This window comes from Enhydra lutris, unplaced genomic scaffold (genome assembly GCF_002288905.1).
Source record: "Enhydra lutris kenyoni isolate GAN:26980312 unplaced genomic scaffold, ASM228890v2 scaffoldscaffold43, whole genome shotgun sequence".
Lineage (NCBI taxonomy): Eukaryota > Metazoa > Chordata > Mammalia > Carnivora > Mustelidae > Enhydra > Enhydra lutris.
In genome coordinates this window covers 158,584-184,156 of record NW_019154127.1, presented here as the reverse complement: position 1 = coordinate 184,156, position 25,573 = coordinate 158,584, and the positions used below count along the sequence as shown (strand labels likewise).

General features: G+C 34.4%; 1 protein-coding gene across 1 annotated transcript in view; it reads left to right on the top strand.

Annotated features, from left to right (window-relative positions):
- LOC111155724 (listerin E3 ubiquitin protein ligase 1) overlaps nucleotides 1-25,573 on the top strand; it is a 68,287-nt gene that overhangs the window by 5,889 nt on the left and 36,825 nt on the right. The window contains exons 2-17 of the mRNA XM_022516067.1: nucleotides 625-828; nucleotides 1,299-1,397; nucleotides 1,915-2,145; nucleotides 3,993-4,045; nucleotides 4,878-5,058; nucleotides 12,484-12,657; nucleotides 13,233-13,423; nucleotides 14,160-14,295; nucleotides 15,394-16,203; nucleotides 16,799-16,840; nucleotides 19,264-19,453; nucleotides 19,940-20,179; nucleotides 20,976-21,129; nucleotides 22,164-22,308; nucleotides 22,772-22,958; nucleotides 24,480-24,639. Coding sequence (XP_022371775.1) covers nucleotides 625-828; nucleotides 1,299-1,397; nucleotides 1,915-2,145; nucleotides 3,993-4,045; nucleotides 4,878-5,058; nucleotides 12,484-12,657; nucleotides 13,233-13,423; nucleotides 14,160-14,295; nucleotides 15,394-16,203; nucleotides 16,799-16,840; nucleotides 19,264-19,453; nucleotides 19,940-20,179; nucleotides 20,976-21,129; nucleotides 22,164-22,308; nucleotides 22,772-22,958; nucleotides 24,480-24,639 — 3,197 coding nt within the window. The remainder of the gene's footprint in view (nucleotides 1-624; nucleotides 829-1,298; nucleotides 1,398-1,914; nucleotides 2,146-3,992; nucleotides 4,046-4,877; nucleotides 5,059-12,483; nucleotides 12,658-13,232; nucleotides 13,424-14,159; nucleotides 14,296-15,393; nucleotides 16,204-16,798; nucleotides 16,841-19,263; nucleotides 19,454-19,939; nucleotides 20,180-20,975; nucleotides 21,130-22,163; nucleotides 22,309-22,771; nucleotides 22,959-24,479; nucleotides 24,640-25,573) is intronic.

The window sequence follows — 25,573 nt, the reverse complement described above, 5'->3', positions numbered from 1 at the left end:
AATGGATGAATGAAAAGATGTAAGTCACGTGTTAATTAATTTTATATCATTACGTAGTACACATGTGTGTTTATATTTAATTTGGAAATTAAAAATTTTATGAAATAGTACTTATTCTTACCAAATGTGATGCATTCTGTGTTTTAATGTTTTATTCTATTTTTTTGGAAATGATACCGTGAGCCACTAATGGATTGTATCTAATTTAACCAACATTGTTCTGATGTTTAGCAGACCAGGAAATAGCACTAGGGTCATTATTGATAGGTTCTTGGTGATGGGAACATTGCAGTAGATGAAATCTTAGGCTAGGAAATAAGAAGTTCTCAAGTAAGGGTGCCTACGTGGTTCAGTTGGTTAAGCATCTGCCTTTGGCTCAGGTCATGATTGATTCCAGGGTCCTGGGATCCAGTCTCATGTCAGGCTCATTTGCTTCTCCCTCTCCCTCTCCCCCCACTTGTGCTCTCACTCTCTCACTCTCTGAAACAAATAAATAAAATCTTTTTTTAAAAGTTATCAAAGAAAAGCTTGTTCCTCTCTGAGAATTGTCAAGGACAAGAACATAAAGTTAAATTTTGAATGCTTCCTGTACTCTGACTTTTTTTCTCCCAACTTTCTTATCAGCCTTCAAACAGTGGCCGAGCTGCAGAACTGCTTGCCAAAGAACAGGGAACGGTGCCTGGATTTATTGGTTTTGGAACATCTCAGAGTGACCTAGGCTATGTTCCTGCTATTCAAGGAGCTGAAGAAATTGACAGTCTTGTAGATTCTGATTTCCGAATGGTGCTGCGGAAACTTTCTAAGAAAGATGTCACGACAAAATTAAAAGCAAGTTTTATGTTTTTCATAAAAATGATCAAGAAAATCCTTTTGTTAAAACAAAATGTCATTGGTATACTTTATGTAAAGAAAAATGAGCAATCATTTATCACTAATAAGTTCTTTTACAGTTGTACTTTTTTCTGACACACAGACGTAAGCTTAGTTTTTACCTTTTACCTTTTTACCAGAATTCCACTTTGGAATTCTGGGTGTATGGTTTTCCCATCACAGAACGTAATTTTGACTGTATAGTATTAAATGGGGTTTTTTATTTGTATACATTTTATTAAAAAAAAAAAAAAAGAAAAGTTTCTGTACTGTGAAGGAACTCTTCAGATTAATCCCATATGGCATAAACAGAAGCAGTGTATTCTCCTGTTGCATAAAATAGACTAAGCTTCTGGAACAGAATAAATATAATCAATAGCCAATATTGTGGCTGTTGGTCCTTAGTAATGTTGCTGATTTATTTTTAGGCTATGCAGGAATTTGGAACCATGTGTACAGAGAGAGACACAGAAATTGTGAAAGGAGTCCTTCCATACTGGCCAAGAATTTTCTGCAAAATTTCACTTGTAAGTATTCAAAAACGTATACTAGGTTTGTTTGTTTGTTTTGTTATAGTTTTTGATTGAAGTCATGGGGACTGTTAAATTTATATGATTCATTTTTGGTGAAAATTATAAAATGTTATGTCAGTATTATACAGATTGGATCATGTTAGTTGTATAAAGTATATTGGGAGTCTGATTTCAGAAATTAGGTAATTACTAGAGAATTACCTAGATACTTTCTAGTCATAGTAAAATTTGACAGTTTAATTTCTTTGCATGTTTGCTGCAAAAGAGTGAGTGTGACTTGCTCAATATTCAATGCCTAATCTTGAGTCTATCTTGAATAGTTTTTATCTCATGCAAGAAGGGGAAAAGGAAAAATTAATAAAATTTTCACAATTTTTAAACTTAATAATTTTAGTTTAGCACTGCCCATAGGTGAATTCTTATTAATGGGTCATCATAGCATATCCAGAAATGTCTGTATTTGTATTTTTATGGGCTAGAGCTATTTTAAACTATGTTGTATTTTCAATAGGACCATGATCGCCGGGTTCGAGAAGCCACACAGCAGGCTTTTGAAAAACTTATTCTTAAAGTGAAGAAACACTTGGCTCCTTACTTAAAAAGTTTAATGGGCTATTGGCTAATGGCTCAGTGTGATACTTACACACCAGCTGCATCTGCAGCAAAAGATGCCTTTGAAGCAGCTTTCCCTCCAAGCAAGCAACCTGAAGCCATAGCATTTTGTAAGGATGAAATTACTAGTGTAAGTTCATAGAACTGTTCTCTATTTTTTTCCCTCAAATATTTAAGGGATATAAGGCATATTATAATGACAACTCTTTTATGTGGCCTTGTGAAGGAATAAGTAAGTGAAATATTCCTAATGGAAGAGGACCTTTTAAAAATGGTGTTTAACAAAATTGACCATTTTTGATTTTTAACATAAGTAACATTTTGGATTGAATCTTTATAAGTTATTTAAATGTTTCATCTTTAATTTATAAATCTTAGTCATAGTACTTAAAAGATTTCAGTTTATGCTTTATGTTACAAAACCTGAAGAAAGAATACATCTAAAAAATAAATCTATGTTTATTTTTCCTCACATTTCTATATCAGTACATGTATACAGATCTACTTCATTCTTTTTTTTGGCTTTCTGATATGGATGTACAATGGTTTAATTCCTTTTATATTAATAAACATTTGAGGTTTTCCCTCAGTTTTTTATTATAACAAATACTGCTTCAGTGAACAATCCTTGAATAGATCTCTTCATACCCTGTGGGAGTGATGGAGTTTATAGTAACCATATGTTGGGTCAAAGGATAAGAACATGTAAAATTTTTGTAGATAGTGATAAATTGCCCTTCAGAAGACCATAAAAATAGCCTTACATATCTTTCCACCTAACACCTCTCCTACATACACATGTGCGTTCTGTTTCCGTGTTTAAGTTCTTGGTTCTTCCATTCTTTTTTCAGGTTTACCAAGTTTGTTTTTCTAGGGACAGGGTTTGTAGCTTTAATCATATTCTCAAAGGGAGTTCTCTAACCCAAGAATCATTGGTTTATTTAAAATATCAAAGTGATAAGTGTTGTGAGAGTGAAGTGTGATGAGTTGGAACACTAAAGATTTTAAGAAAATGGATTTTGAGACAACTGATTTGGCTGTTCATAGTTTTTCATTTGGTGGATTTTTTGTTCTTGGTTTTATTATGGATGGATATGTGGATTATTTCCTCCATTATTCTCCCTTTACTTGGTTATGTATACAGATACTGAGTTTGAACTTTCCCAAGTTCAACACCAATTTTGTCTAGAAGAGTTAGGCAAATGAAGACCAAAATGTCAGATTTATAGGTATTACATTATACTGTCCATAAGAACATAGGTTCTGAGTCATACCATTGGGTATGCACCATTAGTTTTGCATGTGACCTTGGGCAAGTTTCTGTGCCTTCATTTTTTCATCTATTAAAGTGGAAATTTTACCTTATTGTGTAATTGTGAGGATTAATTTAATTAATGGATGAAATGTGTTCAAAGCAATACTGAACATGTGGAAAAGCTAACTAAATGTTACCTGTTGTTACTGCTGATAAAAGGGGTACTAGAACAGTAGGTTCCCTAGTCTGCACCCTGGAAGTAGGCAGACTTACCCACTTTGAGTGGAACCTTAGACTTTCCTCCATGATGAAGCAAAGCACAACATGTGGTCTCCTCTGTGAGCTGGGAGGCACTCAAAAAGGGGGGAGAAGAAAACGACCTAATTTCTCTCCCAAACTTGTTCATCGGGAATTCAACTGCTGTGTAGAAGAGGAGAGGAGGAGCAAGAGACCAGGAATATTTAAGGGAAAATTCCTCTTGACAGGTATTGGAGATGTTCAGAAGAAGTACCCTCTCCTTTTTACCCCCAAAGCAGTCAAACTTGGGGAATGATAGGGAAAGAAAAATAGGTAAAGTTCAAATCTTTTAGTTTTGCTCCTTAATTTGCTACTTTTTTGGGATGGGGTAAACACTTTAAGGTCAGATAAGGTTTATGCTTGGATTATTCACCATTGACAGTTCAATAAAATCTCAAGTCTATGGAATTTTCACCCCTCCATAGGTGCTGCAGGATCATCTTATAAAAGAAACACCTGATACACTCAGTGACCCACAGTAAGTTACGCTCTATCTATGTAACTCATGTTAAGGATTTCTTTCGCTCATAAATAATAAGATGACCATTTCAAGGTTACATTTTTTAAAAAGGGGTTTGTAAAAGTAGAGCTGGAAATACTTAATATAATGCTATATGTCAGGTGCTGTTTTAAGTGTTTTTACTTGCAAGTTGTCCTGTTATTTAATTGGAATTATCTGTTGTAAATACACTCATTGTAGTAATTACTTCGGAGAGTCCTTCAGTGGATGGGGCTGTCCATTCACCCTGGCCAGGGATTCCAGTGGTGAAATCCTCATAGTTTTCCCGTTGTAAATTAATTGGAATTATCTGGAAGTTATGTGTCTTATTCTTTTACAAAGAAATATTTTTATATTTTTCCCACATTTACCTTTTGATAGTCCTAGCAGGAATCATTTTAAGGTCTGGTTAAAATAGTGAAGAACTATGGATAGTTCTGTTGAAAGAGTAGTAAAATGTCCCATTTACTTTTATGTACTAATAAACTATTAGAAGTTCATAATGGGAAGTAATCTTAGATGCACTGATACCCGTTTCCTAGAATCATTTTGCTACTGAGAGCAGTATATTTGCAGTTTTTTTCAAGCCACAGCTTTTAATCTACTTTGACCTTGTATTAGTTGAAAATATGTGATTAAAATTCTGTTTGTTTGTATTTTAAGGGAGGAAGGTTGGCACAGGGAGATAGAATGTAGAAATAAAGCAACTTCAATAGCTGTTTAATGATAAAACATTTTAAATAGAAGTGCCAAATATGTAGTTTGGCTTATTCTCAATCCTTATATATATTTATTTTCTTTTCACATCAAGAACGGTTCCAGAGGAGGAAAGAGAAGCTAAATTCTATCGGGTTGTAACTTGTTCCTTATTGGCATTAAAAAAACTGCTTTGCCTGTTACCTGATAATGAGCTTGATTCTCTGGAGGAGAAATTTAAGTCTCTTTTATCACAGAATAAGTTTTGGAAGTATGGAAAACACAGTATACCTCAGGTATCTTAATCTTTTACTGTAAGCATTTCTGTGATACCTTTTTTCCACTTTGATATTGTTTATATTTTTGCTTTATGCATATTATTTGTGTTTAAAACTCTGAACACATCTTCGTGGTTGGACAGAATTCCTCTTTTACTGCAATATTATTGCATTTTCACTTTTTTATTTAGTTATTTAGACCTCAAATTCTGAGTTATATTATACTCCTCTGTTCATGGTGCTTCAAAATTGTTTTGTGTGAGGCTCTTCTAACTTAATGCATTTTTTTCTCTTTTTGTCTCTGCTTCCCTCTCCATCCTCCCCTTCTACCAGCTAACCATTCTAAATGTGCATAGTGTATGTCCTTTTGTATATAAAGTTGGTGCTTGTTATTCATGGTAATTAGGTTATATGAAGAACCTAGGAACATTGAATTAGTGAATACTGAAGCATTGCTCTTAGGGGAAATACAAGATTAGATGCCTGCAAGTCTTTGGTCTCATCGTTTTTCTCAGTTGGTCAACATATAACCTTGTTCAATGTATGTTTAAAAACATCTTAATATATATGGCTTACTCATTAACATTAAACTCATGGACAATAGCACTAGAAGTCCCACCTGAATGAAGCTTATCTAACACGAATTTTATCTGTTAGGCACATCACAGCCTTTTTGCTTATATTTTTAATTCACATAAATGGTATTATATTTCATTCCATTTATTTTTTACTTAGTAGTTCTTTTTTTTAAAGATTTTACTTATTTATTTGACAGAGAAGACAGCGAGAGAGGGAATATAAGCGGAGGGGGAGTGGGAGAGGGAGAAGTAGTTGGGAACCCCAATGTGGGTCTCCATCCCAGAACCCTGGGATCACAACCTGAGCCAAAGGCAGACACTTAACGACTGGGCCGCCCAGGCACCCCTTACTTAGTACTTCTTAAGTACTGGGTGGCTCAGTTGGTTAAGTGTCTTAACTGTTGATTTTGGCTCAGGTCATGATCTTAGGGTCATGAGATTAAACCTTTTGTTGGGCTCAACTCTAAGCATGGAGCTTGCTTAAGATTCTCTGTCTCTCCAAAAAAAAAAAAAAAAAAGGAAAGAGTACTAAAATACTTTAAATCTATCATGTTCTTATATGTATATTTGGTCCGTGCCTTCTAACTACTATGTAGTATTCAGAAATTTGCATCCCTTCCATTTTACGCGCACTGCCTTCTCTCAGTGGTGGAGACCCTGATTGCCTCCAACTCCCTGCCCTCACAAACAGTGCAGCAGTGAACATCCTCATATACCTTCAGATCTGCAAGGATTTCTTTTTCTGAAATTCTCTTAACTTCTGAATTGCTGAATCAAAGGGTATATGCATACTTATTTTTTTAAGTGATGCCAGATTGTTCACCTGAATATTAGTCTCAACTGTCATTGCATGATGAGTCCTATATATATCCTTATATTCTAGCCAGAACTGAGCATCATTCAGCCCCCAAATTTTTATCTCTCTAACAGGAGTTCAAATGATAGTTGTAATTACTCTGCTGACTGGTGACTTTTAGCATCTTTACATAAGCTTTTAAAATTTTTGTGTTTCTTCTGTAAACTACTTGTGTATATCTTTCTCCTCTTTCTTTTGAAGTTTTCTTATTTTAAACAAGAGTTCTTTGTATATCCTAAGTACTTCTGTCGTTTTTAGGCATTGCAAGTAATCTACCATTCTGTCACCTTTCCTAGGTCGTCTTTATTTATTATTTATTAATTTTAAAATATTTATTTTTTTATTTATTAGAGAGACAGCAAGTACAAGCAGGGGGAGAGGCTGAGGGAGAGGGAAAAGCAGACTTCCCACTGAACAGGGAGCCTGATACAGGTCTTGATCCCAGGGTCCTGGGATCATGATATGAGCTGAAGGTAGCCGATTAACTGACTGAACCACCCAGGTTACCCTCCTATGTCCTCTTTAGAAAGAAATTGTGGTTTTCCTGTAATCAAAGTCACTGATTTTGGCATATAAAGGCCTTTTCCACTTTAAGCCATAAAAACTATTTTTAATACTTATATCTTTTATAGTACTTTTACTTCTCATATGAAGTCTTTAATCCATTAATAATCTACCTTTTTATACAGTGTTAAGTAGAGATCTAGTTAGTTACCTTTCTCTTCATGTATAATGAGCCAGTTTTCCCAACATTACCTAGTAAACTGTTCATTCTTTTCCAACAAATTTATGGTCCTGCCATTGTGGTACATTAAATTTCTACATGTTCATAGGTTTATCTCTAAACCTTATCTTCTGGTCCATTAGTTTTTGTTTTTTTTTTTTATGCCAGTACCAGAAGTTTGCATCCATTCCATTTTAATATGACATGTTAACATGACATTATGATATATCCTAATACTACGTGGTCAGGTGAGTCACTTTTTTTTAATCCTTGTCTTCAGGATTGACCAAGTTGTTTTAGAACTTTATTCTTCCAGGGCACCTGGCTGGCTCAGTCAGTACAGCTTATGACTCTTGGTCTCAGGGTCACGAGTTCAAGTACCATGTTGAGGTTAGAGGTTGCTTAAAAAAGACAAAACAAAACAAAACCACTTCATTCTTTTATATAAATTTCAGTAAATTTATTGAATTCCTCACTGGAATATTGATTGGGCTTGTAGTGAATGATTTGGAGAGGCTTGCTCTCTTTTGCTCTCTTTATGATGAATCTGGTGTATCTCTCAAATTATTCATGGATTTAAAAAACATTCTAGAATATATTTATTTAAGATTTTATTTATGTATTTTAGAGAAAGAGCAAGCAAGGAGAGTTGGGGAGGAACAAAGGGAGAGGGAGACAGAGAATCTGAAGCTGAGCATGAAGCCCACACCGGGGCTCGATCTCATGACCCTTAGGTCATGACCTAAGCCGAAGTCCAACGCCACCCAGGCTCCCCTCCTAGAATAATTTTTAAACCAACTTTATTGTGGTATAGTTTAATCGTAGTAAAATGGGGCTGTTTTAGGCAGAGAGTTTGATAAGTTTTGACAAATGTATATACCCATCTACATGTACATATCCATATAAATGCTATAATCAAGATATAAAACATTAAAGATAAAATGTTGTGTCATCCTCCCCGTAACTCTAGGCAACCAATGATCTGCTTTCTGTTACGACAGATTAGTCTTTGTGGGTTTTCATATAAATGGAGCCAAACATTATTCTTTGGCTTCTTTTGCTCAGTATAATGTTTTAAGATTCATTCATTGTTGTTTCATGTATCAGTAGTCCATTCCTTTTTATTGCTTAGTTTCATGTAGTCTTTGTATGGACATGGGTTTTCATTTTTCTTGGGCAAGGAAAGAAATCAGTGGTTGATAAGGTACATATATGTTAAATTTGTAGGAAGTTTCCAAACTGTTGACCGAAGTGATTGTATAGACTTTCATCAGCAGTGTGTGAGATTTTTAGTTGCTCCATATCCTTATTGCAATATTGTCAGTTGTTTTAATTCAAGCCATCCTCATGGATGTGGGATCAGGGATTAGTAAACTATATATATAGCTCATGTGTCAAAATCCTGCACATCTAATTTTGTAAATAGTACTCTGTATTGTCTTTGGCTGCTTTCATGCAAGTAGAGCAGAGTTAAGTAGCTGGGGGAGAGACTAGGTGGTTTACAAAGCCTAACCTGTTTCCTGTCTGGCTTCTTTTCTTTTTTCTTTTCTCTTTTTTTTTTTTTTTGGATTTTTTATTTATTTGACAGAGGGAGGGAACACAAACAGGGGGAGTGGGAGAGAGAGAAGCAGGCCTCTCACCCAGCAGGGAGCAGATGTGGGCCTTGGTCCCAGGACTCTGGGATCATGACCCGAGCTGAAGGCTGAACTCAACAACTGAGCCAAAACTGGTGCCCTTACTGTCTGGCTCTTTAAAGAAAATGTTTACTGACTCTGGGATAGAGATTTTTCGTTGTGATTTTAATTTGTGTTTTACTGATGGCTGATGATGTTGAACATCTTTTAATGTGTTTCTTGGCTATTTGTGTATCTTTTTTGAGGTGTTTGTTCCAACCTTTCTCTCACTTTTTAATTTTTTATTTCTAAAGTTTCTATTGGCTTTTTGTATTTTTTTTTTTTTAAGAGAGTGCACATACAAGCAAGCAGTGGGGGGAGGGGCAGAAAGGGAGAGGGAGAGAGGGAATCCCAGTCTCTATGCCCAGCACGGAGCTGACATGGGGCTCCATCTCATGACCCTGAGATCATGACCTGAGCCAAAATCAAGAGTCAGACACTTAACTGACTGAGCCACCCAGGCACCCCATTTTTTTTAAAAAAATTTATTTAAAAATTTTAAAGTAAGCTTCACACCCAACATGGGGCTTGAACTCAAACCTGAGATCAAGAGTGCATGCTCTAACGACTGAGCCAGCCAGGCACCCCTCTTTTACCCGTGTTAAAACTGAGTTTTTGGATTTTATTTTTGAGTTGTGAATGTGCTTTATGTGTTGTGGATGCAAACATTTTGTCAGATAAAGAACCATGAACGTTTTCTTCTAGTCTGTGGCTTAATTTCTCATTTTCTTGATTTTTTAGAGAGTAGGTTTTTAATTTTTATGAAGTCCAATTTATCATTTTTTTCTTTTATGATTCTTGCTTTTGATTTCTTATCTAAAATCTTTGCCTACCCCATGGTTGCAAAGATTTCTCTATTTTATTCTAGAAATTTTATAGTTTAGGTTCATTTAGAATTAATTTTTGTGTGTCACATAATGGTGAGAATCAAATTAATTTTTTAGAAGATTTTATTTATTTGAGCAAGAGAGAGAGAGAGCATGAGGAGGCAAGAGAGGGAGAGGGAGAAACAGATTCCCCACTGAGGGAGCCTGATGTAGGTAGGGCTCAATCTTATGACCCTGGGATCATGATCAGAACCACCCACGTCCCCATGTTAACTTTTTACATAGAATTATCCTGAAAGTTGAAAGACTGTCTTTTTTTTTTTTTTTAAAGATTTTATTTATTTGACAGAGATCACAAGTAGGCAGCGAGGCTGGCAGAGAGAGAGAGGAGGAAGCAGGCTCCCCGCGGAGCAGAGAGCCCCATGTGGGGCCCGATCCCAGAACCCTGGGATCATGACCTGAGCCGAAGGCAGAGGCTTTAACCCACCAAGCCACCCAGGTGCCCCTGAAAGACTGTCTTATCCTTATTCTGGCACCTTTGTAAAAATTCAGTTGACCATATATCTTGGATCTTAATTTTAGACTCTATTCTGTTCCATTTACCTATGTGTTTATCCTTACACCAATACCACACTCTCTTGATTATTGTTATTTTGTAGTAAGTTTAGAAACCCTCCAACTTTTTTTTTTTTTTTCCAAAAATTTTTAGGCTATGTTAGGCCCTTTTCATCCTAAAATAATATTTTATAATGTGTTCTGTTCTGAACTAGTTTATAGTTTTTGGTGCTATTGTGAAATATGTATGGGATGTTTTTATTACATTTTTATTACATTTTTGTATTTTGTTTGTATTGATGTAGGTATTTTATACTTTTGTATGTTAATTTTATATTCAGCAACTCTCTCAAACTCTTGTTAGTTCTAATAGCCAGTGTTTAGATCTTTTTAAATATTTTTCATAGCCTGTTATTTTGCTATGACTAATAGTTACTTATTTGGGTTACTTTCCAATTCTTTTTTTTTCCCTTGTCTCTTTCTCTAGATTTTATAAGGTTTAAAATGTCCTTTTTATTCTTAATTTGCTGAGTAGTTCTGTCATAAATTAATGATCAAATTTCCTTGATTGCTTTTTCTGATATGTTTAAGTGATCATATAATTTTCTAGCCTAGCATTTAAGAGAGAAACTTAGTCATGCTGTATATTTATCTTTTTAAATACACTGCTAATATTGATTTGGTAATATTTTATATAAAATATGCAGAAATAAAGTACTTTATGGGGTTAAATATATATGTATGTGTATTTTTCTAATCCTGGAAAATATTATTATTATACTTTGAATCTTCATTTAGATTTACTACATATTTGTTGCTTTGTTTGCTCTTTATTCCTTTTTTCATCTCTTATCTTCCATCTGGGATCACCTGCCTTATATGTAGAACATGTATGTAGAACACAAGAACATGTCTTTTGTTGGTCTCCCAATGATGAAATCATTTTCTTTCCTCTATCAGATGTTTTTATTTTACTTTCATTCTTTTTTTTTTAAGGTTTTATTTTCTCAAGTAATCTCCACGAAATGTGGGGCTCAAACCTACAACCCCGAGATCAAGAGTCATGCTTTACCAACTGAATCAGCTATGTCACTCTCATTGACATAAATTTTTACTGGGTACAGGATTAAATACAGGCAATTGTTTTTTGTTGAAGATATTCCACTGTATTCTGACTTAATATTGTTGCTATTGAAGTTAGATGTCAGTCTTACAGTCCTTCCTTTGAAGGTAGTTTGTCTTTTTCCTCTGGCCACTTTTAAGGTTTACTCTTTGTTTTGTTTTTGTTTTTGCTTTTGTTTTTTTGTAGTTGCACCATTATGTGTCTTGTGGCTTTTTTTTTTTTTTTTTTTTTTAATGTATCCTGCTTGGGATTTTTTGGATTTCTTGAGTTGTAGATTGGTGTATTTCATTGGCTCTACAGAATGCTCAGCTATTAACCTCTTCAGATATTTCTGTTGCTTCATTCTCTCCTCTCACTTTGGGATGCTGATTTAATATATATTAAACCTTCTTTATCCTCTGTTTCTTTTGTTGTCCTTGCTGTTTTTCATCTTTTTTCTCTTTCCATGCTACTTGGTGGATAATTTCTTTTGCTCTTTATTTCTCATTATCTGTTCTTAAACTGTGAATTGACTTCTAATCTATCATGTATCTATATTTCTTTCTGCCTGTTTATTTCTAGTTTAGAAATTTTGCTTCATTCTTTTTCACATTTGCTGTGCTTTTTCTGAGATCCTTTTTCCTTTCAGATTTCTTTAAATCTTTGTTTCTTTAAATATAATAAAAATTGTTGACAAGGAATTTATAACTGATAATTCTAAGATTTAAAGTCTCAGATCTCTATGTCATCTTTTGTTTCTGTTGATAGTGGCTCATGGTTTCTTTTTGTTTGTTTGGATGTATTTAACTTTGTGCAGCCTTGTAGCCCTGTGCATCAATAAATAATATGAGGCCCCAGCTGAAGGCCTCAGCCACTGGAGAGGATCTGTGTTTGCTTCAGCCAAAGAAATAAAAGGTTGAATTCTTTCTGCCTTCCCTTTTATGTGGTAGTTTCTAATATCTTTTCAGCCCCCATACTCTATGGAAGACTTTAAAATGTTTTTTGTAGTCTTTTTAGTTTTATTAATGAGAGGGCTAGTATGAATAAACTATCAGCTATTAAGTAAAAAATTTCGTTGTAGGTCTGTTAGGCTTTGATTTAATCCAGCTTTTCATTTTTTTGTTTTAGATCCGCTCAGCTTATTTTGAGTTAGTTTCTGCTTTGTGCCAGCGTATTCCACAGTTGATGAAAGAGGAAGCATCTAAAGTGAGCCCATCTGTTCTACTTAGCATTGATGACAGTGACCCCATTGTGTGCCCAGCTCTCTGGGAAGCTGTACTTTATACACTTACAACTATTGAGGTGTGTAACAGAGGTACATTTAATACATCGGGGAGTATTTGTTGTCTTAGAGGTTTGTATTTTAGAAGCCTTAGATATGTGTGAGAGAGAGCCTATCGAATTATACTATCTAAAACTTACTGGGAAAAAAATGCTTTCTTAGAAATAAAATACTTAATCCAAAACTTGGTATAAATCTTTAAACTGACTATAAAATGGCATTGAGTTTTTATTGTACTTTTTTGTTTAGCCAGTATCAATTATTCTTAAAGACCTTATGTGGTCCAGTCAAGTCCGTATATCTGAATCTTATAATTAAGATTGAATACTGCTGCCCATTTTATAGAACAGCTTTTATAGAAGTCATTTAAGTTAATTATTTCTGATCAGTTATGTCCTAAGCATGTGGGATATATGATTTCTATATGTAATAAATTTATTAAAGTTTCTGAGTTTTAGTTTAAATTTAGTTTTAGTGTTGAGAGATTTTAGCCTAAGGAGAATACATGATTAATACTTCTGAGAGCCTGTATGTCTCCTAATTGGGAAAAGTATTCTATGATCTCTAATTATTACTATAATCTTTCCTTTGTTAGGACTGTTGGCTTCATGTAAATGCAAAAAAAAGTGTGTTTCCGAAGCTGTCAGCTGTGGTCCGTGAGGGTGGCCGGGGTCTGGCTACTGTCATATATCCTTATCTTTTGCCATTTATCAGCAAACTTCCTCAGACCATTACAGATCCAAAGTTGGATTTCTTCAAAAATTTCCTCACCTCTGTTGTTGCAGGGTAAGAAGTTTAAATTTCTTGATCGTTAAAACAAGAGATTTTTCTTGTTTGCATACATGGATAGGATGACATACTCATTATTGTCTTATTTAAATTTTCTCCATATTGTTTTGCTCTTCATTAAACACTTTTATTAAAGTTTTCAGAGAATTACAATTGGAATGCTTTTCAAGGCTTCAATGGTAATACACAGTAGAAAGTGTAATGAATATTGTAAGACCTTAGATGGACATAGACCATTTTTAAAATGTCATTTTTTGGTATGTTTATAAATACAAATGCCCAAATGGAAAAAAATGAACCGCTGAAGAATTTGTAAGTTCCATAAACTTAAATATGATAGCTATTTAAAGTCATAATTTAAAAAAAATTTCACTGTACTTGTTGAACTTAATAAAAGATACTCAGTTTTATCTAATAAAATATACTCAGTTTTTTTTAATGATTACAAAATTATTTTTTAAAACATTATTATCTTTATTTAAGTCCTGTCTTTAAAATTTGGAGGTGGATTTGTTCCTGAATAGAAAATAGTTGTGTATTCTCTTTGTTGATGTATTTGAAATTGTGCTTTTTTCACACTTCAAGTTCTTATTGTTCTTAGTTTTCATTTTAAGAATTTTACTGTAAAAAATTCTCTTCTTTTGATATGATCTATGTCTTTATTTTGGTGTTTCTGAGTTGCTTATTTTCTTTCTTGTGAAAGAATGAGCCATAGTTATTTATTATTTTTTAGGCTATCAACAGAAAGAATAAAAACCAGCTTTTCAGAATGCTCAGCAGTAATATCAGCTTTTTTTGAATGCTTACGTTTCATCATGCAGCAAAACTTAGGTGAAGAAGAAATTGAAGAGATGCTCGTCAATGACCAGGTACTTACAAATGTAAAAATCATCAGAGCCTTTGCACATTGACTTATAAAATTAAGCTCATTGTATCTTGTCATTTTATTAATTAGTCTTCATATAGATTTCATTTTTATAATTTACAAATTAAGTAATGTATATTTCTGACCAGCTAAATAAAAATTCTATGTTGTTGGTTGCCAGAATAATACCATAATTTCTGAGTACTAATTAGTCTCTGGATGTGCAAACCCTGTTTTGTAGAGTTGTAACACAAAACATAATTACAAAGTTGTTATTTGTGGTCTTTTATATTATATGTAAATTATATAATAATTTTTTACTTCTAAAATATTTGACTCCTTTTGTGAAAAATTATGCTTGGCTTTTAGAACCAGTGATGAAAGCAAGTTCTGGAATATGGTTCCTTATGTTAGGAAATTAATGAAGTTACATAAGCATAGATCCTGGTTGATATCTCACTTAACTACTCTTTGTGATTTAAGAAAATTCTGAATTCTATTGGTCCTATATGTCTTTCATATTGATTTAGAAAAAAGTAAAAAACTTGAATAAGTTCAGAAAATGTGAAGAAAACTGTATTATTTGTTAATGACCAATAATTTTGGTTAATTATATCATAAAAAGAATAATTTAGGGGGAATGCAGTGAAATCTTTAACCTTTTTGTAAGATATGAAAATGACCTTCAAGTTGACTCCTCAGAGTTTTGAGGGGGAAAAAAATCAACATTTTTCAGTTATTAAATATGGAATTTTATAGTGTTTTACAAATACCTTGTTTTTGGTTTTTTTTTTTTTCCTTTCCTTTTTTTTTTTTTTTTTAAATTTTGAGAGAGAGAGAGAGCAAGCAAGCAAGCAAACGAGAAGAGGGGCAGAGGGAAAGGTGTAGAGAGAATCTTAAGCAGGTTTCATGCCCAGCTCAGCCTGACTCCGGACTTGATCTCAAGACCCTGAGATCATGACCTGCGCCAAAATCAAGAGTTGGCAGCTTAAGGACCTCCCCGCCCTTGTTTATTTCATTTCATTTATTTTTTTACAAATTCCTTGTTTAAATTTTATTTCTCCTGAAAACGGAACTTTTCCATTTCTACCTTCTCTTTTAGTTGATTCCTTTTATTGATGCAGTTCTCAAAGACGCAAGATTGCAAGATGGGCAGCTGTTTAACCATTTAGCAGAAACGTTAAGTTCCTGGGAAGCCAAAGCAGATGTGGAAAAAGATGATAAAAAAGCTCACAGTTTGGACAAAGTGCTGCTAAATTTTTGGGAAAGACTGTCAGAGATCTGTGTGGAGAAAATCAATGAGCCAGAAGCTGATGTGAAATCAGTGTCAGGTGTTTCTAACCTGCTACAGGTACTTCAGAAGCCAAAGAGCTCGCTGAAGTCGAATAAAAAAAAAGTTGGTAAGGTTAGATTTGCTGATGAGCTGCCTGAAAGTAATAAGGAGAATGAAAAATGTGTTTCTTCAGAAGGTGAGAACAGTGAAGGCTCTGAATTAATGACTGAATCTTCTCTCACTCATAATTGTTCAGAGCTTATATCGCCGCTAAGGAAGAAACCTTTGGAAGACTTGGTCTGTAAACTAGCAATGATGAGTTTTAATTATGTCGATGAACAAAAGTCAGAGCAACATCTAAGGTTCCTTTCTATTCTGCTCAGCTCTTTCTCTTCAACCCAAGTATTTAAAATGCTGTTAGGTGATGAAAAACAGAGTACTGCCAAAGCCAAACCTCTTGAAATAGCCAGACTTGTACAAAAAAATCCTGCAGTGCAGTTTTTATACCAGAAACTGATTGGTTGGCTAAACGAAGATCCAAGGAAGGATGCTGGTTTCTTGGTGGACATTTTGTACAGTGCCCTCCGTTGCTGTGACAATAATACGGAAAGAAAATATATCTTGGATGATCTCATTGAGGTATTGTTGTTATCTATCTCTTTATTTTCTTTTTTTAAAAGATTTTATTATTTGACAGACAGATCACAAGTAGGCAGAGAGGCAGGCGCAGAGAGAGAGGAGGAAGTAGGTCCCTGCTGAGCAGAGAGGCCGATGCGGGGCTGGATCCCAGGACCCTGAGACCATGACCTGAGCCGAAGGCAGAGGCTTCAACCCGCTGAGCCACCCAGGCGCCCCTGTCTATCTCTTTAAACTGTAATGGTTTATATTGCCACAATAATTATAGATAAGTAGAATGAGACCCACATGGAGGTTATTCTTGGGTGGTTTCTTGGGTGTGAATATCTATTTAAAGAAGAGCAATATATTCTTTCCAATTTTAGTATATGTGCTGCCAAAGCAAGCACAAGCAATGTATTCTTGATTGTGATGGAGAAGTGTGTGAGACCGGTATGTGTTCAGTAAGTATGGTAAGTTGATGAATGCTTGGTAATAAAAGGCAGAGGTTTTTAGTCTACTTTTTAAAGTTGAAGTTGCTTAAAAAAGTTTTTAATTTTGTAGTGATTACATGGTGACTTCATTCCTTCTAGCAGATTATTTCTCTCTCCTCTTTCAGGGGGATCTGAAGTGGAATTCTATTCTTCAGGTCATCGAAAAGGTATCTTAGGGATTATTTTTCTCCTTTTTTTGTATTTATGGGTATAGAAAAATTAAAACCAGTCATATTCACATGCTGTTAGAGAACTTCCTTCTTATTGTACCTTTCTTCCCACTCTTGGGAAAGCTTTTGTTGTTTGCCTTTCTGAAGTATTATTTTTCTGGTTAGGCTTATCCACAAAGAGGGACTAGACTCTGGAAAATCCAGTGTTTCTCCCCTAACAGATAACAAAGGGAGAGTTAAACATTTGATTACCTTTAAATTAAGACTATAGGTTTTACCCTTAATCTAGTTAATGCTTTCTTCTATAGACATGGATTGAGTGGTTTTAGCTTTGGCTAGAACACCTCAGAAAATTGAGTTTGTCCCACTTTGGAATACTATACAGGTAAATTAAGTCTTGCAGGCATTGTCTGATTGCCACTTGACTAAATAAGAAAATTAGTGATAAAAATAATGAAAAGAAATCAAGGAACCTAAGCAATTTAGAAGTTTTAGAAATGGCTTAAGTGTTTTATCCTAATAAACATGTAATGACACAATACTTCCAACCATAGAAATGTTTAGACTAGTTAACTAAAATTTTTTTATTTTAGCATTTTTTATTATTTTTAAATTTTATACAGATAACTTTTTAATTTACAGGTTTTTTTTTCTCTGTCTTTATTTTAATTACGGTAAAAGCCCCATAACAAAACTTGCCATCTTAACTATTTCTGAGTTTACAGTTCAGTGGTGTCAACTATATTCATGGTATTGTGAACCAGTCTCCAGAATTTATCTTGGAAAACTGAAACTCTGTGCCCACTAAATAGTGACTTTCTATTTCCCCCAGTAGTTTCTTTTTACAAAATAAATACAGAATATTAATTTACTGCTTTTCAATGAGAGATATAACTTATCAGAGAGCATTTGCATTAGTTTATCCAGTACCTTCCCTCTCAAAAGGCAGGGTATATGAAAAGCCAAATTATCAGAAAACTACTTGGTAAGTCTAGAATCAGAGCAAAAGGAGTTGGTAATTTGATAAGAGAAGACCATTTCCAACCTAGGAATGCACTTGGCAGGTAGCTCAAATACTCATATCCATTTGGAAGACTATCCCTGCCTGACTACCTGGTCTCTTCACCCCCTTAAAGCTGGTCAGTTTCTTTCTGTGGATTTGTTAAAACATTAAGTATTGTACTTCATGTCTTGCTAACTTGAGAGACATTTAGAAGTTTACTTCCTGGATTCTATAAAATAGATCAGTTTTATTTAGTAAACTGTATTAGCAAAGCCAATGTTATAGCTCTCCAGACTCTAGTTTTTCTTTTTGTGCAACTTTATACTTTATGATCAGAGTTACAAAGTCAGCTTCTTTAAACACAAACCTGAATTTTGTAACCGGAAAAGGACTTTAGAGATTTTCTAGGTTAATCTTCATTTCCAAAATGAGGAAAGAGGCCAAGATTGGTTAAGAGATTTGTTCAAGGTCATAAAGCCAGAATAGTGGTAAAGCTTGGGCTAAAATAAAAGTTCTGGTTACCTAAGTTTCTTAAATAAGAGGATTAACAGTTTTTTAGGCACTACCCAATCCGCACTTGGATTTTTTTTTTCCAGATTGCTTTGAAATGAGCCAAGTTGCAAATTCCTTTCTTGTCAGCCCTAAAGCAAAAGAAGCTCTGGAAACATGGATCAGCATGCTTTTGGGGGTGGATTTACAGTTTGTTTGTTTTTTTTCTCTTGCTTCCCCACTCCATGAAAATAAACCAGTTGCTGTTAGATATCTGGCCTCAGTTACTATTGCAGAGAATAAGGGGAAATAAGAAGGCCCATTGTTCATATTGAAGTAGCTTACCACCATTAAATAATAGTTGTTCTTTAATTTTAGTAAAATTAATGAACAAAAATTTAAAATATAGAGCATTTTTAAAACCTGTCTTTAAAGTTCATCCATTCATTATTCATTGAACATATCTGCAGTGTTGATAGCAGGTATCAAAGAAGTTTAAGACAGTCTCCACTCTCAAGGAACTTACAATCCCATTGGAAACAAGACATACACAGATGAAACATTATAAATAATAATACAATCCAGTAAGTGCTTTAGAAATTCAGAGAAAAGCAGTGATGAGCATGGACTAGAGTGGATGGGGGAGATTTTGTAAAGCAGGTGGGCTTTGTTACAATTCTGAGAGAATGGATGGGATTTTGATAAGAAGAGGGGAAATATTTGTGGTTGGGAAGATAGCATGAGTAAAGCATGAAAGTGTATGTAAGCAAGGCCTAGTGGGGAACAGGGACAATACCAGCTTTCTTAGAACTTGAGGAAGAGTGGGGGGCCATGATGATGAAGGGAGGTAATATAGTACAAGTAATATTTTAGGCACATATATTTTTTGATCTTCCTTTTAATCTTTGCTTTGATTTTATGGTTTTAGGCATGTTCTAGTTCAGATAAACATGCTTTAGTAACTCCTTGGCTAAAAGGAGAAATCCTTGGAGAGAAGTTGACAACCTTGGCAGATCACCTTTGTAGTAAGGACTTGGAATCCTCAGGATCTTCTGAATCTTACTTTTCAGAAAGATGGGCTCTTCTAAGCTTGGTATTATCCCAACATGTTAAAAATGGTAGGCAAAAATATGGCTTTCGTTTTTTAGTAGGGAATAAATCTTTCACTTTTGGGGAGGGGTTCCACGTTGCCAAGTTTGCTTGTAATTGATTGAAAATAACAAGACTTCATTCAGATATGTTAATCTTATAAGCACCCTAAATGTTTATTAATCTTTTTAGCATGACTTGGAAGACAATGTAATACTTTCAGTTTTATATTCTAAAGGGTTTTGAATAGCAAAGCTATTCAGTAATTTTGTAGAGCATAGCTTTTTTTCTTTTTACTTAATTAAAAAAATTTTTTTTTTACATGAGGGCTTTTATGTGTGAGAGATCAGATTGATTTGTTGGTATAATTTCTTTTGTCTACTACATTTTTTTTTAATACACAGAAAGATTTAATATTTTTTAAATTTTTAAAATATTTTTAAATATTTTTATATTAATATTATAATTTAATATTTTTAAAAATTTTTTGTCTGTGTGAACTTTTTTTCCTCTAGATTACTTGATTGGAGAAGTATATGTGGAGAGAATTATTGTTAAACTTCATGAAACTTTATCCAAAGGAAAGGAATTGTCAGAAGCTGAAAATAATGACTTGTCAGTGTCTTTTATCTGTGATGTGGCCTATAACTATTTCAGCTCAGCAAAAGGATGCTTGCTAATGCCATCATCTGAAGACTTATTATTAACCCTCTTTCAGTTATGTGCTCAGAACAAAGAAAAAACACATTTGCCAGGTAATAGCCTACTGCTCAAATGTTTTGTTGGGAATCTCCGGCTCTGACCTTCATAGTGTAAGTGCCCAGGCTTTATTAATTGAATCATAATGTACTTGAAAGTTGAAAGCATTTTGAGGAAAGGGGTACAAATCTTAAACACTTTCAGCTTCAGAAACCAAGTTAAAGATGGATATAGACATTATGTCTAAATTCTTTCTTGATACCAAAGATACAGTTTTAGAAGGGGCCATGATAGATGAGTTAGAATCTTAGCCTCTTTACGGAGTGGCTGTGGTTTGGCAAGTTGCTTAATTTCTTGATGTCTCAAACTCCACACTCATTAAGGGGGAGGTACTAATATGTCTTTCTCTTCTTCACTGTTGGTAGATATCAAAAAGAAATTGAAATTACCTTTTTAAGGACTATATTGCCTTATATATTTGAGACTTACTTATGAAGGAATTTTAAAAAATACTACTATTGTTACCCCTCCTCCCACACCCTTTTATACTAACTTCTCTGTTTGGAAAAGGTGTAATATTTTCACATCTCCAAAAGAAGAGTACTCTTGTAAATAAGTTCAGAGAGGAAGAAAGCTAACTTTAAAAATCTTAACTTTTATTTACGTGGCATGAGCTACCTTGTACTATTGTAAATTTATGATACAATTATTTTGTTTTGGCAAAATTTTATGTTTTCCTTTTTTAGCAGTATCTTAAAAATCTCAAGTCTGCATTGAGTTGTTTCAGACATTTTGTACTGATGATAGTTGCTTCACAGGGATTACAAATTACTGTTGACATCTTGATTTTAGACTTTCTTGTCTGTAAACTGAAAAATACTTGGCTCTCTGGTGTGAATTTGTTGATCCACCAAACTGGCAATACGTATAAACAGAGTACCTTCCTATGTTTGTCTGCTCTGTGGCTGAAGAACCAAGTTCAGTCTTCATCTTTGGATATCAAAAGGTAATTAATGTCTTTTATGCTCATTTGCTCATTTGCTCTCTCTTTAATGCCTGATCACTGTCTTGAAATAAGAGCCCATGATTAATATGAATGAATATGAAAAACAATTTGCTATATAAGAAATCTATAGGATATAAGAAATCTATAGGACTTGGGACACCTGGGTGGCTCAGTCGGTTGAGCATCTGCCTTCAGCTCAGGTCATGATCCCAGGGTCCGGGGATCGAGCCCTGCATCGGGCTCCCTGCTCAGCAGAGAGCCTGCTTCTCCCTCTCACACTCCCTTTGCTTGTGTTCCCTCTCTTGCTGTGTCTCTCTGTCAAATAAATAAATAAAATCTTAAAAAAAAAAAAAATCTGTAGGACTCTAAGAGAAGATCCAGACAAAAAGATTTTTCCAAAAGGAATTTGTTTTAATGATCATTCATTTAAACTCCCTTAGTTGAAGAGTGATTTGTTTTAGAATATCTGCTGGACTCCAGATTTATGCTCAGTGATGTGATGGTGGTGCCATCCTGTTTCTTGTGGGCTGGTGTGGATTATAACAATGACCTCTCATGGCCACCACACATAGTGATTATTCTTCATTATTTTGGGGGGCCTTGTAGCCACTGTTTTAAGGTGTTGAATTGCAAATATATTTCACAACTCATGCCTAAATCTGTATGTAAAAGTGAAAAACCAAGAGAATGCTTCCACAGTCTGTTAGGGTTAGGTCATATATTTTTCTGAACATCATGGTTTTGTTCATACAGTAAGGTATCTGTATTTCAGAAATATCTGATCTGAAATAAGTCAAGGCCCCTTCATTCTGAGGTAGAAGCAGCACTCAATTTCAAATCATAAATAATGGATTAAATCCACAATTTTGCTGTGTGTATGTTGAATTTGGGGTAGAGGAGTTGCTTAGCTTCATTTTTTTACTAGGCTTTCATTCAGGTAAGTTGTTAACCTGCCACAGGGTATTTAATGTACCAGGGTGTTCAAGTTAGTCATAGCATAACCATAATAGCTACGTTGTTTGCATTATTTTCAGTCTTCAAGTCCTCTTGTCTGCTGTTGATGACTTGCTAAATGCACTTTTAGAAAGTGAGGATACTAATCTTCTGGGAGTATATATTGGAAGTGTAATGCCAAGCAACAGTGAATGGGAAAAGATGAGACAGTCTCTTCCTATGCAGGTATGTTTAAGATTGAACTGTGCTTGTCTTATTCTGAAGTTTGGACTTCGTGCAGGCTTGGACATTTTTATTTTGTTCTGGGGGAAAGAAAAAGTAAACAAACTGTCTTCTTTTGGGGGGAGGAGAAAAAAAGGTGAAATGAGTATATTGCTTTGCCTTTACATCTCTGAATGCTCATATATTGGATGTTTGTTTGTAAGACAGTGGCAGTTGCTGTGGTACAGGTGAATTGAAGGAGTCTTAAATACACACGTTGATAATTTCCTAAAGTAAAACCCAAACTTGTAGACTTCTGTGATTTTGCTAATAAACTAGTAATAACTTCACTTTTGAGGTTATTCTAATAACATTTTGAAGATACTCTAATAATTTCATTTTTGTTCCCCTGTCTTAATTGTATAGGTAGTAAATAATTTAGAATATCTAATGATTTTGTATATAATTTAATGTATTCTTTTTACAGTGGTTGCATAGACCTCTTTTAGAAGGAAGATTGAGTTTGAATTATGAGTGTTTCAAAACAGATTTTAAAGAACAAGATACAAAGAAACTTCCCAGCCATTTGTGTACTTCAGCATTATTGAGCAAAATGGTATTAGTTGCACTGAAAAAGGAAATAGTCCTAGAAAATAATGAGCTTGAGAAAATAAGTAAGTATATATGAGCATTCAGATATAATAGAAATGTTTTGAAATAATTGTAATTTTGAAAGAATTTTGATTAACCTGCAATTAGATAAGAATGTTCTATTCCTATTAGCTGTTTTAGTGATTAAAAACTTGAGGTTACTTGAGTGATGAGTGGTAAATTGCAAATTGGATGGAAACATACTGAAATCTTGCTATAATCTTGTTAGCTATAGAGCAGAATTTGGTATAATATTATTACTGAAGCTGGTAAGACAGGTAGATCCTATGGCATATATCCTTAAAAAAAGTGGTTAAGTGAGTCTAGTATTTCATCAAGGATTCTGAATTTTCAGTTTTTGAACCACTATATCTTTGTGTTCATAGGGATATGTGTGTATCTATATACACACACACACCACACACACACATACATTTTTTTTTTTCCTGGCAAATAGAGGTTCAAATGTTGAATTCCAAGGGGATTTTGGACTTCAAAAAATTCCCCCATTCCAGGAAATGGTGTAGAATTGTAGGAAGCAATGTGACCTATACAAAATGGTATTAAAGGTACAGAGGATTTGCATAATTTCTCTGTCTTGTTTGTAAGCCTTCAGCTGCAGCATAGTTACTAGTAGAAGAGTACATATGTCCTGGGGAAGAAAGCTGCTCCACAGGCAGTTAAGGGCAAGGAGTTTAGTACAGTTTCCCTTGCCCACAGAGTGAATCTATACAAAATAGAACTGGAAATTGGAGTAATGATCTTTGTAATACTTGTTCTTGTTAACTGTGTTACTAATGGCAAACTGACAACATTATGTATTTAATCTCCTTATCAACCCTATCAGATAGTATTACTGTTGTTTTTCTCACCTTGTTGTTTTCTTATCTTGAGTTGATTAAAGTTACGTAGCTTGTAAGGGAGAGGATTAGATTTTGAACCAGGTCTCAAGTCTTCTGACTCCAAAATCTATACGTGGCTTTACAAGAGAGAGTTGTGACTAATTATGTAATCTACTATGATATGCTAGGTTTTGTGATAGGTACCTGTCATTGAATTCTCACAGCACTCCCTGTGCAGATTTTCATACTCTAATTGATAACTATATGTACAGCTCATTTGAATCCAGACCACTCAGTCTGTTGTGGAGATCCCCACCCTATTTACTATATCATGGTATTTCCCATTTCTTAACATTGGCTTGACCTTCTCATTTCAGGTGTTGGGTTCCTTAGTTGTTTTTTCCTGTAAGTAACTTGTTAGCACTTGTGGCAAAAGTCGCAGGAAGATTCTTCTAGTGTTTCTGGTAACTTAGGCTTGTCTCATTCTTAACTAATCAGAAAAGGGACCAAGTAAGATTTGGGAGGAGACTCATATTTTGTATCGAATATTCTCAGAATTCATTATCATAAAACATCTCAAAGCAGATTTGAAAATCAGTTTTTAGACTGATGGACATAGCAGTATTAGAAAATGGGACAGAGAAGTGAAAATGATCAAAGGCCTCTTCACAGAACACTCTTGATGTGTCGTCCATTCTATAGTTGCAGAACTGCTCTATTCGCTGCAGTGGTATGAGGAATTAGACAATCCACCTGTTTTTCTAACTGGATTTTGTGAAATGCTTCAAAAGATGAATATTACATATGATAACTTATGTGGACTTGGTAATACTTCTGGCCTTTTACAGCTGTTATTTAACAGGTAAGAATTCCTTTCAACTTCCATTTTATATGATTATTTTACTCATTTTTGGCTTTGTTTCTGTAAAATGTAAGCTCACTTCGTGCTAATTGTTCAGTCAGAGGATTGATCTAAATTAAACTCAATTCTTTTTTTTTTTTTTTAAAGATTTTATTTATATATTTGAGACAGAGAGAAAGCACAAGCAGGGGGAGGGACAGAAGGAGAGGGAGAAGCAGACTCCCTGCTGAGCAGAGAGCCTGACTCCGGGCTAGATCCTGGGGTTCCAGGATCATGTCCTGAGCCAAACGAAGGCAGGCACTTTACCAACTAAAACACCCAAGTACCCTACATTAAACCCAATTCTTAATGATAAATACTTTGTGGATTCAAGTTCTCGATTTACTCATTGAGATATTTGAACTTTGCCTGTGTTCTTAAATCCATAAATACATTCAAGAATGGGACAGATGACAATGAAGGAAACAGAAGCCTTGTAGAAGTTGTTTTGGTATCTGTGATCCATCCTTCCACTACTCTCAAATCTAAGCTTTTACTTTGCATGTTGTTACAGATGTGTCTTTTTTTTTTTTTTTTAAAGATTTTATTTATTTATTTGACAGAGATCACAAGTAGGCAGAGAGGCAGACAGAGAGAGGAGGGGAAGCAGTCTCCCTGCTCAGCAGCAAGTCTGCTTCTCCCCTCCTTCCTGCTTATGCTCTCACTACCTGTTTCTCTCTTAAATAAACAAATAAAATATTAAAAAAAATTATAACCACAAAACTTTCTCACCTAGTTGAGGAAGTAGGTATTACAGTAATCATATCGGTTCTAGTAGTTAGTATTTAGCCTGTTGAAATTACTGTGTTGAACTGCTTCTCTTTGTTTTTCACTAGCCAATAGTGTTGTTGTTTTTTTTTTAAGATTTTATTTATTTATTTGACAGACAGAGATC